Here is a 14,838-nt window from a genome sequence, read left to right as displayed (position 1 = left end):
TTTGTTATCTGGGCAACATAATTTATGATGGCCAAAGTAGATGGTATACGGAATGCAGATTGGCAACAGCAAGAAAAGAATTTCTGTAAAAGAGAAATTTCTTGAAACTGAATATAAATTTACATTTTAGGAAGTCTTTTCTTATGGTATTTGTCTGCAGAATTGTTTTTTTGGAAATGAATTGTGGATGATGAACAGTTCACAAAAGAAGAGAATAAAAGGTTTCGAAATGCTGAAAATTAGATGAGTAGATCACATATCTAGCAAGGAAGTACTGAATCGAACCAGGAAGAAAAGAATTGTATAGTAAAACATTGACTAAAATAAGGGATTGGGTTATAACACACACCCTGCAGCACCAAGAGATGATCAGTTTGATAATGGAGGTAAGTGGGGAGAGGGGAGATAAAAATACCACCACCACCACTACAGTGGATGGATGAACACCTCATTTTTAAAAATATTGTAGGGGCAAACACAGCAGTTGCATTAAGATACCATATGAACACATTATTTGGAACCTGTTACTGTCTATAGTATGTTTTTCAGTACATTTGGTCTTAATTTCTTTGTATTGTGTGTACTTATGATAGTTTATGAGTACATCTTTTCTCTTCTACCTTTTTTTAGATTTGATTTTTTTTTTTTTTTTTTTTTTTTTTTTTTTTTTTTTGTGGCGATGATGACTATATTTACAACTGTTAATTTCATTTGGTGTACAAATCATGCAGCCAACACCATAATATGTACTTAGCACATCTAATTATTAAAGCAAATTTGTATAAGTACATACACAGTACAGATTTTATATTTGTCAATTTAAACCAATACTCCGAATTTATCTTGTGAAGAAGTTAAATAAAATAGGTGTATTTGTCAAGTGATAAAGGAAATATCTAAGTACTGTGTAATGTTTACCTTACGGAATCTATCATACAAGCAGAAAATGACATCAGAACATGCCTTTAGAACAAATTATTGTATTTGCCCTTTTTTCTTCAATAACCTGAAATAATTGCCCGCACTGTATGTACTTATACAAATTGCTTTAATCATGAGCTATACTAACTACATAATATGGTGCTGGCTTCATGGTATGTGCACCAAATGCCAATTACAACAGTTGTAAATACCTTCATCTGTTCTTGAATTATTTATTGAAATTATTTCAGACTAATGTTAGTACACAGTAACAATTTTCCACAAATGTAGTTAGATTTAGTTCTACACTCAATGCTAAACATCTGGTTACAGTGTGCAACTTGCATGAATTTTTTTGGGAGGTTTACTAGCATCTTCTACCCCCACATAATGATCAGGACTCCTCGTTCAGGTGGTGGAGACAAGTTTAATATTCCCATCTAGTCGACAAACTCAACAGTGTGATATGCCTTCTACATTTGTAAAGGTCTCCTTCTGCATTCGTAAAGGTCTGCTGTTATTTTACCAACTGCACAATAATTACTGAAAAACAAATGCCAGAGCTTTCTCAAAACCAATTTTAATTAAATTTTTATATACAAATAGAGCACAATCTGATGTTTGTAACAGGTTGCTTCCAGAAAATTTGCACTTGCATGTTACATTCCTTCAGTAATGCCAATCATAGTATATCAACCCAGAAAAGGAAAATATTATCTTTCATCTTTTGTTTACTGAGTGTACGCTATATAGTCTGAACATGTGACATGGGTAGAAAAGTGCATGTTGAGAGTTAAAAAATTATTGATCTTCCTCAGATACATGTGATGAAACAAAAAAATGTCAAAAAATTTGTAAGTAGATTTTAATTTTGTTGACCTCTTTTATACATGTTTGTCTGCTCTAATTGCTCTCCCAACATCTCTCAACCAACACACACACACACACACACACACACACACACACACACACACTTGCTTTAATGTACAATAAATACAGATTCATTATTACAAAAGCGTGATTGGCATTTGAAAATAAAGTGCAGTAATAGAAAGTAATAAATACAATGGTTCATCTCCACTTTTGCTTGAGTGTCGCAGAGTTGAATAATTAAGCACCACATCAGCACAACAATTATATAAATAATAAAATATGGACACAGGAATTGTATGTTAGCAAAACAAATTCAGATATAAGTTTTGCTAACAAATTTGAAAAGTCTGCTACACCATTCTAAAACACTAGTTGTAGGGGTACTGGTAGCTGAGCAGACCAAGAGTCACTCTAGGCTTAGCTGCCTGTTACTTTTTGTTCAAATATTTATGGACAAAACAGAAAGTGCCACTAATTTACACATTAAGTAACATAATTCTTGGATCTTCAACAGCTGCCTTTATCTTCCGTAGAAACAAAACAGCTTCACGACCATCTATGAGACGATGGTCATATGTCAAAGCAACATACATCATGGGTCGAATAACAACCTAGAATGCAAGAACAAATTGTTTAGTTGGTACAAGATTTCAGGTACAGGAACAGAAAGAAGTTAAATATTTGCACTCCACATCAATAACTTTAGTATTTAAAATGCAAAACTACATTACAGCTAGCTGTAACAAAGACTATGACACAGATTAGTTGGAAGTAAAACATTTAGCAGTGAAATAAATAAATGAATTGTCAATGCACTAAGTTTTAATGGCTACTTTCAGTGCATACACGTCACTGGATGTAACCGATAAGGAAAGGGACAAATGGAGCATGTGTGACAAAAAAAGGAACGTTTCATTTTGTGGCTAGTGGAATATGAATCCAGGTACTTTCCTTCCAGTCATTTTGGAACAGTTTAGTGAGGTTCTGAACCTAGTAACATGTTGAAAATAGTGCTTGCTATTCCCATGACGTAATGTGTGGCAATTTTATATCATCTCTTCCTTCTCATATTTACAGTCTCTTATTTGTCTGTCAATAACTAAAGCTAGGCATTTAATGACCTAACTTTTCCTTGTCCCCCATGTTCATCTTATTTTCTTCTCTCTCTTTTATTTTCATTTTTATCTGCACTTGCATCTCATACTTTTGCTCATTCTCATTATCACTTAATGGCAAGGAACCATTATTCCTTCTGACGTCCACCTAGTTAATTTATAACACAAACGACACATGCTGAGAAGCAGCTTTTTTCCTTCCATCAACATCTTTACTAAACTTTTTTTTTTCTTTTGCTGTCTTGTCTGTTTAACACAAATAACAATATCACAAGTTTTTGAGCCTCAAGATTCTCTTGTTGCCAGCTGCTTTATATTTAACCAGACTTGCAAAATGTATAAGGTCTAGGCCAGGGCTGTTACAAATCTACTCCCCTGGGGTACGTGTACCCATGAGCATCCACAGCTCACCGCACCAGGTAAGCATATGTGGTAGGTTACCTGTCAGAGGGATCTACTGCAGTTCATCATGCCCAGTTTGAATGTGTGTGGGAGCCATCTGCTCACCCAACCTGCTAGCACTTGGCGCATCATATGGTGCATGGCAAAAGGTAACTTGTACCACTATTAGTCAAATGGGGAGAGAGAAAAATAACTGTTTATATGCCTCAGTATGCATTCTGAATCCTGTCTCTGTGGTCCCTAACCAAGATGTACACTGGCAACAGTAAAGTCGTTTTGGAATCAGTTGCAAATGTCGGTTCTCTACATTTTCTCAATAGTGTCTTCTTCCCTCCAGGAATTCCCATTTCACAGAGTATTTCTGTAATACTTGTGTGTTGATTGAGCATACTGATAATAAATCTAGCAGCACACCTCGGAATTGCTTCAATGTCTCCTTTAATACAACCTGGTATGGAGTCTAAACACTCAAGCAGTACTCAAGAATGGGTCAGACAAGTGTTCTACACACTGTTTCCTTTATAGATGGGGTACACTGTCCTAGAATTCACCTAATAAACTGAAGTCAATTATCTGTCTTCCCTACAACTGACCTCATTCTGAGTGTTATGCACAGATATTTAACCAATGTGACTGTGTCAAGCAGCACGCCACTGATACTATATCCACACATTGCAGAATAGCTTTTCTTATTCTAGTCCAAGTGTTTTTCCACATTTAGAGACAGTTGTCATTCATCACAGGAAACAGAATTTCTACCTAAGTCATCCTGTATCTTCCTACAGTCACTCATTGACAAACTTTACCATAAACTAAGTGTCATCAGCAAATAGTCACAGATTGCTGTTCACCCCTACACATCAGATTGTGTTTATATTTATTTAACCAAGGTACGAGCATACGAAATAGGCTCTGAGATATGTGAGTGGCTCGAAGACTTAACACTTCTTAAGTATACTTAAGAAGTGTTAAGTCTCGGAGACTTAACACTTCTTAAGTATACTTAAGAAGTGTTAAGTCTTCGAGCCACTCACATATCTCAGAGCCTATATCGTATGCTCGTACCTCGATTAAAAGTCTGCAGTGTGAGAATGTGTCATATATTATATGGGAATCCAGGAATATGGAATCTGCCTGTTGCCCTTCATCCATTGTTGGCAGGGCAACCTGCTAGAAAAGGGCAAGCTGAGCTTCGCACAAGTGATGCTTTCTAAAACCCTGCTGTCCTGTGGACAGAAGTTTTCCTCCCTCAAGGAAATTTAGTATATCCAAATTTAGAACATGCTCACGAATTTGCAGCACAGGATATAGGTCTACAATTTATGGGTCCATTCTTTTATCCTTCTTTTATGCAGGAATCATCTGTGCCTTTTCCAGTCACTTGGGAATTTGCACTGGGCAAGAGATTCACTAGAAATACAACCTAAATGGCCAGTGCTGAAGAGTTCTCTCTGTAAAACCAAATTGGGATTCCATCCAGACATCAAGATTTGTTTGTTTCCAACTCTTTCAGAAGCTTCGCAACACCAGTGCTACCTATTTCTATGTCATTTTGAGATTTATAAAAGGCCAGCCACAAAAATACATACAAAGCACAGCAAACTAACTAGGTAAGTTTAATGATAAAATACCAGTACAGAAAGTTAAAAGTGGACAACAACAACAATGCTATACTGAACAAGGAGTCCTCGGTCATTACATGTTATGGAGGGCACTGGTAAACTGCCCAAAACATTTGTGTGATTTTTGTGTTTAGGGCGCTCAACTACTAAGGTCATTAGCACCCAGTCACAAACGTTAGTGCACTAACAGCATAGAAAAACGCAAGGGGGCAATATCAGAAAGTACTTACAAAGACGCAGAGAAACAAAATAAAAGAGTTAGATCTCTTTCGACAAGTCTGGCAGTGTAATAAAACGAAGGACACGAGCAGCTGCTTGAGCGTCATCAGCTAAAAGTTCCTGTAAGGTAGATGGCAGACACAGGACAACACGAGAGAGAATAAAACAGGGACAGGACAATAAAACATGGTACACCGTCAATGGATGACCACAGGGGTACTGCGGGGCGGGGTCACCGGACGACAGATAGCAGTGGCTAAAGCGGCAATGCCCAATCCACAACCTAGCCAAAATGACCTCCTCTCGCCGGGAAGGGCACAAGGAGGTCGTCCAAGCCATCAGGATCGGTTTGAGGGCCCTAAGCTTATTTTCATGGAGAGATGACCAAGCCTCATGCCACAATGATGAAACGTGCCAACAAAGAACCCCACTAACATCAGTTGATGGGACACAAAAGGGAGCTGTCCGAGGCAGGAGGACAGCAGCCTTGGCTGCAGCATCAGCAGCTTCGTTCCCAGGCACACCAACGTGGCCAGGAACCCACACAAAAAGGACACAAGCGCCGGTATCAGCTAGCGACTGAAGGGACCATTGAATTCGTTGCACGAGAGGTTGGTCTGAATATGGGTCATGGAGACTGTGAATGGCGCTCAAGGAATCAGAGCAGATGGCATAGGGAGAATGACGATGGCGGCAGATATACTGAACAGCCTGATAGAGAGCAAAAAGCTCAGCTGTAAAGCTTGAGCACTGGTCAAGGAGCTGGTATTGAAAGGTATCATCTCCAACGACAAAGGCACATCCGACGCCAGCAGTAGTCTTGGAGCCATCTGTGTAAATAAGGACGTTATGAGCGAACCTCGAACGAAGTTCGACAAACCCCGAGCGGTACATCGAATTCGCGGTCCTCTCCTTTGGGAGCGAGCTGAGTTCAAGGTGAACGCGAACCTGAGCCTGGAGCCAAGGTGGCGTCGGGCTCTCACCCACTCGAAAAGTCGTAGGGAGGGTAAAATCAAGTTGCTGAAGCAGGCGACGAAAGCGAACTCCAGAAGGTAACAGGGCAGAGACATACAGCCTGTATTGGTGGTTGAGAGAGTTGTCAAAGAAAAAGAAATATGACGGGTGGTCAGGCATTGACATCAGCCAGCAGGCGTACCGACAAAGCAACATATCGTGCCGGTAGTTTAGCGGTAATTCGGCAGTTTCGGCATACAGACTCTCAACAGGGCTGGTATAGGATGCTCCAGTCGCCAGACAGAACCCCCGATGGTGGATAGAGTTTAGACGGCATAAGATGGACGGCCGGGCAGAAGAGTAGACAAAGCTCCCATAATCCAGCTTTGATTGGGCAAAGGACCGATATAAGCGAAACAGGACCATTTGATCTGCTCCCCATGACATACCGCTGAGAACACGGAGGACATTTAGGGAACAGGTACAACGAGCAGCCAAGTAAGACACATGTGGAGACCAGCAAAGTTTCCTTTCAAATGTAAGACCTAAAAATTTTGTTGTCTCCACAAATGGGAGAGCAACGGGACCGAGATGTAAGGATGGTGGAAGAAACTGTTTGTAACGCCAGAAGTTCATACAGACCATTTTATCATAAAGTTGTCCACGAAAAGGGAGCTGGAAGGCAATTCGTTATTGGATTGATAGCTATGGCAAAAAGGGCCACGATCAAAACGGAGCTCTGGGGCACCACATTCTCCTGGTGAAAGGCATCTGACAAAACAGAACCCACACGTACCCTGAACATTCGGTACAATAAAAATGCATTAATAAAAAGGAGGAGGCAACCGTGAAGGCCCCAAGTGTGCACGGTGCGGAGAATGCCCACCCTCCAACAGGTGTCGTAAGCCTTCTCCAAATCTAAGAACACAGCCACCGTCTGGTGCTTACGCAAAATGTTGTTCATAATGAAGGTTGACAAGGTAACTAGGTGGTCAACTGCAGAGCGGCACCTACGAAAGCCACATTTCACATTGGTAAGTAGGCGTCGAGATTCAAGGAGCCAAACCAATCGAGAATTTACCATGCGCTCCATCACCTTGCAGACGTAGCTGGTAAGGGAGATGGGGCGATAACTGGAAGGAAGGTGTTTGTTCTTTCCTGGTTTGGGTATGGGAACAACAATTGCTTCACGCCAGTGTGTGGGAACATGACCTTCAGTCCAGATGCGATTATAGGCGCGAAGAAGAAAGCCTTTACCTGCAGGAGAAAGGTTCTTCAGCATCTGAATATGGATAACATATGGCCCCGGAGCAGAGGATCGGGACCGGGCGAGTGCACTTTTGAGTTCCCGCATGGTGAAGATGGCATTGTAACTTTCACGATTCAAAGACTGGAAAGAAGGTGGCCATGCCTCCTCTGATTGTTTTCAGGGGAGGAAGGCAGGGTGGTAATGGTCAGAGCTCAAGACCTCAGCGAAAAAGCGGCCGAAGACATTTGAGACATCCTCAGGATCCACAAGGACTTCATGCGCTACAGTCAGGTCAGACATCGGGGAGTGGACCTTGGTGCCAGATAGCCAGCGCAGGCCACCCCAGACAACCGAAGGAGGAGTAAAACTGTTGAATAAGCTGGTGAAAGCCACCCAGCAAGCCTTTTTGTTCTTTGATAACATGACGACATTGTGCACAGAGTCGTTTGTAACTGATACAGTTCGCCATCGTAGGGCGGCGTTGGAAGGTGCGTAAAGCACGTCACCGAGCATGAATAGCATCGCTGCATGCCGTAGTCCACCAGGGGACTGGGACTCGACGGGGAGAAGATGAAGTACGAGGGATGGAATATTCAGCAGCAGTGAGAATAACGTCTGTGAGATAGGTGCCCTGACTATCGCAGCTGGAGAAGTCTTGATGATGGAAGGTCACCAGGGAGGTGAAAAGCCCCCAGTCAGCTTTGGAGATGTTCCAGCGAGTGGAACGTGGAGAGAAGGGGTGTGATGCAGGAGATGGATTATGCAGGGGAAATGGTCACTCAAGTATGTGTCAGACAGAGCATACCACTCGAACCGATGTGCAAGTTGGATAGCGGATATTGAGAGGTCCAAGTGGGAATAGGTATGTGTTGCATCCAAAAGGAAGGTAGGTGCACCGGTATTTAAGCAGACTAGATTGAGGTGGTTGAAAAGGTCAGCCAAGAGGGAACCTCTCTGGCAGGAGGCTGGAGAGCCCCAAAGGGGATGGTGGGCATTAAAGTCTCCAATCAACAAAAATGGCGTAGGAAGCTGAGCAATCAGTTGTACCATGTCTGCCCTAGTACAGGCAGACGATGATGGAGTGTAAACAGTACAAATGGAAAATGTGAAAGTGGGGAGAGTAATTCGGATGGCAACTGCCTGCAGATCTGGATCGTAATAGACATCATCCCGAACCAGCAACATGACCCCTCCACGAGCTGGAATACCTGCCACAGGGGGTAGTCAAAACGCACAGAGGTATAGTGTGCCAGGTCAATACGATTGCATGGGCATAACTTCGTTTCTTGGAGACCTATGATAAGCGGGCAGTGCATTCGAAGCAGCAATTTTAGTTCCTCTCGGTTGGGCCAAATGCCGCGAATATTCCATTGAAGAAATGCCATTATGAAAACGAAAAGAAGAAAAAGATATAAAAGAAGAAGAAGAAGAAGAAGAAGTAGGAGTAAAAAAAAAAAAAAGAAACAAGAAAGAGTAACCTCGATGGTTGCTGAGGGCCTGGCTTCGAGGGAGCACTGCTGCTAGCTTCCTCTGCCGGTGAAAGGCCAGATGATCGGCTACCAGCGGTGCAGCCAGGCGAAACTGAAGACGGCCGGGGATGGTAACCGCTGGGTGGCACAGGAGAAGAAACGCGCCTCTGCGGAGATTGAGAACTCTTTTTACTATGAGCCTTCTTTGAAGAATTACGTTTTGTCGAAAGAACAGTTGATGGCTGTGAAGTTCGGGTACGCAAGAAATCTTCGCATGACGGTTCTTTTTTGAAGGTCCAAGCATCTGATTTAGAGGTTCTCATCTTAGCAGCAGCAGATGATGATGTTTGAGCCTTAGGGTTGGTGGGAGGAAGAGGAGACGTTGATCGGGCGATCTTAGCACTGGCTGATCAGACGAGTGAATCGCTAAATGTTAGAGTGCATGTCTGTGTAGTTACCTCCCCGGTAGACCGAGGAGAGGCGAGAGCGGTATTGTATTTCCCTGCCGCAAGGACAGTGGGCTTTCTGCTATTGAATAACTTGCGAGTAGCCGAGGTCGACACCTTCTCTTTCACTCGAATTTCCTGTATACTTTTCTCATCTTTGTAGACGGGGCAGTCACGAGAGGAGGCAGCATGGTCACCCATGCAGTTGACGCAAAGAGGGGACGGAGGTGGACATTCACCCTCATGGGCGTCCCTGCCACAGGTAACGAATTTAACCCCAATTGAACAAGACTGCCGTGTATGGTTAAGCTGCTGACATTGGTAACACCTTGTAGGGCTGGGTATATACAGCCGAACAGAAATGATCTCATAACCCGCTTTAATTCGTGAAGGCAATTGCACATTATTGAATGTCAGGAATATGGTTCGGGTCGGTATGAGGTCCTTGTCGAGCCTTTTCATGACCCGATGAACGGCCGTCACTCCCTGATCAGAGAGGAAAGACAGAATCTCCTCATCAGTTAGCCTGTCGAGTGACCTGGTATACACCACGCCACGCAACGAATTCAAGGTGCGGTGGGTCTCCACCCGTACAGGGAATGTGTGTAAGAGAGTGGCTCGAAGTAATTTTTGGGCCTGGAAGACACACTCTGTCTCCAACAGCAAGGTACCGTTGCGCGACCGAGTACAAGATTTCACTGGTACTGCAATCGCATCCACACCCTTCTGAATGACAAAAGGGTTGACTGGTGAAAAATCATGACCGTCAGATCTTGTGACAACAAGAAACTTCGGTACTGGTGGTAGAATTTTCGGAACAGGAGTTTCATCTAGCTTTGTTTTTTGGGCAGAAGACAGGGAAGAAGAATAAGAAGAAGAGAAATCCATTGCGGATGAATCCCCCGTGATTGCCAGCGTCTCCGATGGCGCGCTCCTTCTTTGTAGGGGCCCCCTCAAAGGGCACTACCACCTTAGGTGATTGTCCACACCTCAGGTCACACCTCCCGAGAAACGGACGGAGGGACCAATCGGCACGTTCGGAAGGTAACAGATCAGGCAATCACGCCTACCTGGGCCCAGCCTTTACCAGGGGGTACGTGCGTGCCTTACTTGTCTACCCAGGGCGGGGAATTACGCGTTACCCCGTCACCGGCTACGCGTGCGAACGCATGGGTCGGCCTTCAGACACGCACAGGGAGGAAAGAAGAGAGGAAAGAGAGAGAGGGATAGAAGAAAGAATCTCAAACGCCGAAGCGGAGAATAAAACACAGAAAAGAAGACAAGGAGAATAGGGCAAGGAGAATTAGGCAGAGATAGAAGTAAGGGCATGAAAGCAAGGAGAAGAGTGAACGTAGGGACAGACCAACAGAGGAAGAAAGTGTGAGAACGGAAAAAAAAAACAAAGGAAACAGGATCCTGGAGTGTTCAAATGTCCGTCTCCGGACGAAGGTTTGATACATTACTCCCAAGAAGAGGGAGTGTGAAGGGGAGGTGGGGGGGGGGGGGGAGGATTGGGGACGAGGAGGGATGGGGAAGGGGGGTAGGGCAGCCCGGAAAGGAAGGAGAACTGCGCTAGCTCGGGGTCCCGTGCTCACCACGCACGTATCCACAAAAGAGTTGTGGACCCCCTGGGGAGACATTCATGCGAGATTCACACCATAACCAGATGTTTAGTATTGACTGTATGATTAAACCTGTCTGACTATATTTGTTGAAAATTTTTACTGTGTACCAAAATTAGTCTGAAATAAGTGATAATTCAAGAACTGATGAACATATTTACTGTGGGCGGGTGAATACTTGGGAATAATGGCTGACCACGCCAGTCTGCAACAGTTAAAATCTCACACGCAAAATTTTGTGAAGGAGTCCTAACAAAATACAAAACCTTCTTATGACACACTCAATTAAAATTTGTTATATCGTCTGCTGTGTGTCAATGGGCAATATCCCACTCTAAGCCGTGTAAGGGCTGCTACTTCTTCAGCTCGTTGTGGCAGGAGGTAAGCTTTGGTTGCGCTAAATGTTTCACTGAACACAGCTAATTACCGTGCACTTTCACTTAATTAGCCTCTCACCAATACAAGGTCTTTCAGTTCACATATGGTAAGAGCTTGCAGTGGGGTTGAACACCGAGCAGGAGATGGAAGAGAGCAAGGCTCTTTGGTAGTAACATTAGCGAGTTCATCTCCCTGTAACTCTGTGTCTCCTGGAACCCAACAGAAAATTATTTCCTTTGCACTTTGGAAATCTGAGCAGATGAGGAACTTCTTGCCACAATGTCATGTCATCTGCTTGAGTGCCCTCAGCATAGAAAACAATTCTGCACAGCAGTCCTGGGATAATGCAGGTGGTGATTTAAAATCTCATAAAATTTAGTTTTAAAAATGTAATTTGAGGTAAAATTCTCCCTGTACCCAGTCAGTTGACATCTTTAGTAGCCATGGCCATCCACCCCTGGCATTGGATGTTAATGCCCTCGACCTACAATACTCAAGACACTCACTCACATGGACTCAAATGGCCTCGTTGCCCATGGATGGTTACATAACGGACATTCCAGTGGCAGCTGGGCAACAGAGATGGATGCTTGTAATGTGGGAACAGACAGAACCCTCTATGGTTGGCATCCCATGAGGAGATAAGACAATAGATAGTGGAGACTAACCAGACTCCGCACACAAACTGGAAACTGGACTATACGCGGGCCGCTGAAACATTGCACTTGACGTTTGCGTATGAAGTTGGCAGCGTAACAGAGTAACAAGTGAAGAATGATAGGCGCTAGGCGTTCAGCGTGGAGCTCCAGCCAATCACAGCACAGTGAGCACTGCTGTTACTCACGTGCTGTGACGTCAAAGTTCCCACGTTGCCGGCTTTGTTTAGTGAATGTGTATACAACGTGAATTGCATGTTGTTTACCGCGTGTTTTCGTTGTACTGTGTGCTATATCGTTGTGACTTTTGTTACGTTGTTAGTTTACATACTTGGAAAACGTCACCGAAAAGACTTCGTTCACCTAGTGAGGGGTGCCGCTAAACAGCCAGGCACTGGAGTTGCTACGCAGAACTCGTGAGTTTTTACGAGCAGGAGAAAAACTACGTAAGCATTCATGGACAGCCATCAATTCCTGCCGATAAAGTGGTGGAACGTACGTCGAAAACTCTTGGAATTAGTGCAAGAACCGTAGTAAGTAAGGGAGTATTACTACAAAACTTGGAAGATACTGAAGTGAGCCGTAATGATTCCGAGCTGTCTGGATCAAATAATACATTTTTAACAACCCCGGGAAAGAAGAAAAAGCAGCCTAGTCCTATCACAGATTTAGATTCTTTCCAGACTGATGCAATTCGTAGGCATGTTTATGCTTACTACAGCAGAAAAGAGTATCCGACTGTAGCTAAGTTATTAGTCTCTTTAAAAGAAAGTGAACTCTTCAGGGATGGTAAAACATCACTAAAAATTGTGCTAAAAATATGGGTTTCCGTTACAAAATGCTAGACGGAAGCAAAGTACTGTTAGAGAGGGCACACATTGTTACCGCTCGTAGCATTTTCTTGCACAAAATTGTGGGCAGAGACATTCATTCCATAATTTGGCCGTTGCGTGAAGCTCTTGTGACTGTGGATGCAACCTCATGGAGAAAAAAAGTAGAGCATGTCGAGAAGCTTATACGAGCAGCACAGACAATAGAAGGCATTATCAGTGGCCATGAACAATTAATGATTTGTCTTGCTGATGATGACGATGAAGACGGTTTTGGCGATGAATCGGACAACAGTGACGATGGCGAGCTGGATGGAATTGCGCCATTATCGCTGTAAATTGGTGAGTGAAAAATTACTAATACTGGTTATTTATTGCAATCTCGGTTATTATTTATTTTGTAAACTGTGTACATTATTGATTTTAAAGTACCAGTTGTCAGATGCTTGTTTTTTGTATTTCTTTGTTCCGTTATCGAAAGGGTGTGCATTGTTATACTTTTACATGCATTATTATACGGTTGTTTACTTCCTGTCATTGTAGTACAACTAAAAACGAGTTTTTATACACACTGCAATTGTTCAATCGCTTACATTTACGAGACGGGACGGAAAACTGTATCGTCTGCTGTGTGTATAGAGGCTGCTGTTGCAACATCGCTATTACAGTATAGCCAACCTAACTAAACAAAAAGCGAACTGTCAAGTGAAATGTTTCGCCGGCGCGGGTATAGTCCAATAAGTCCAGGAAATTAGTGGAAAGGCTACTGATCACCAATTTCACAACACCAGTTCATCTACTCTTACTAGACAAACACTGGTGATAAAAACTTCATCCACCACCACAATTTGAACCGTTTATCTATGGATTAAGTGCAGCTGCACTAGGGTGCATTAGTGACCTGGGGTATAGATGCAGGTAACAGTTTGTATCTTTAATGGATTTCCACATGAAATGTCAGCTCCATTGGCATGAGATGAAAATACAGTGATCACTGAAGGTTTCAAGTCCTACCTATAAATTAGAGCAATGTTCTGAATGTGCGCAATATAAAAACAGGTCACAGACAATAGTCCAAACAAAGTTTTTATCTTGACTTGTATGTCAACTGATGATGAATCTAAAATACATATGCGACTGCTGTGTAAAATTAACAGTAATCCTTTCAAGAGTTAATGATGTTCGTGTTTGACAGTGTACATATTAATTTACTTAACGAATGTATTCAGCTTCATGAATCTTCAGTTATTGCAACAATTAACAGTAGAGTTACTTGTATTATAAGAGGAATATACTCACAAAGCTTAGACACGAATTTCATTTACAAGAGTGGAAATGTTTCAGAACCAAACACCCGTAACAACACTTACCTGTCCTTTGATGGCAACAGGTCGTTCCACAATAGCATGCATACCCAAAATAGCAGACTGGGGTGGATTTATAATAGGTGTGCCCATCAGAGAACCGAAGATACCTCCATTACTAATAGTGAAGGTCCCCCCATCCATATCCTCCACTGCAAGCGCTCCTTTTCGAGCTTTCTCGCCAAGTGCAGCTATCCCCAGCTCAATGTCAGCATAGCTCATTGATTCAACATTTCGCAGAACTGGTACTACCAGCCCCTGAGAAAAAAGTAAATGTTAATTCCTGAGAGACAATTTGATGAAAACACATCATACACAGTAAACTAAATCCATGAGACAGACATTATCACTCATTACACATTTGTTTGTTTTCTTTTACCAAAACTGAAAAAAAGGAAAGTTTATTCAGGATACAAGTAACAAAGCAATATACTGAGCCTGAAACTGAACATTTGATCCCATAATAGAAAAAAGGTCATACAGAAGTATAATATGGCATACACAAATTGTTACCCCTAATGTACACAGTTACTAACAGAAAATCTTTGTAGTATTGCCAGCAGGCAGGAGTGTTTTATGCACATGACACAGCAAAGTAATACGTAAAAAATTATATACTTCATTAGAATAAATGCAGAATAATCAAGATTCCATCACCTGCTGAAAGGAAATCAAGAGATCATTTTTCACAGAACTCTTAGTCCTTCTGACTGCCTTC

The 14,838-nt window shown here is 42.7% G+C and overlaps 1 protein-coding gene across 1 annotated transcript in view; it reads right to left on the bottom strand.

Annotated features, from left to right (window-relative positions):
- Positions 1-1,485: 1,485 nt before the first annotated feature.
- The window catches only part of LOC126192273 (dihydrolipoyllysine-residue succinyltransferase component of 2-oxoglutarate dehydrogenase complex, mitochondrial), a 77,589-nt gene continuing 64,236 nt past the window's right edge, over positions 1,486-14,838 (bottom strand). Inside the window, exons 9-10 of the mRNA XM_049932591.1 lie at positions 14,127-14,378; positions 1,486-2,405 (exon numbers count right to left, since the gene is read on the bottom strand). Of these exons, the coding sequence (XP_049788548.1) occupies positions 2,271-2,405; positions 14,127-14,378 (387 nt within the window). The 3' untranslated portion in view covers positions 1,486-2,270. The remainder of the gene's footprint in view (positions 2,406-14,126; positions 14,379-14,838) is intronic.

This window comes from Schistocerca nitens, chromosome 1, assembly GCF_023898315.1.
Source record: "Schistocerca nitens isolate TAMUIC-IGC-003100 chromosome 1, iqSchNite1.1, whole genome shotgun sequence".
NCBI classification, from domain to species: domain Eukaryota; kingdom Metazoa; phylum Arthropoda; class Insecta; order Orthoptera; family Acrididae; genus Schistocerca; species Schistocerca nitens.
This window is presented reverse-complemented; position numbering and strand designations above follow the sequence as displayed.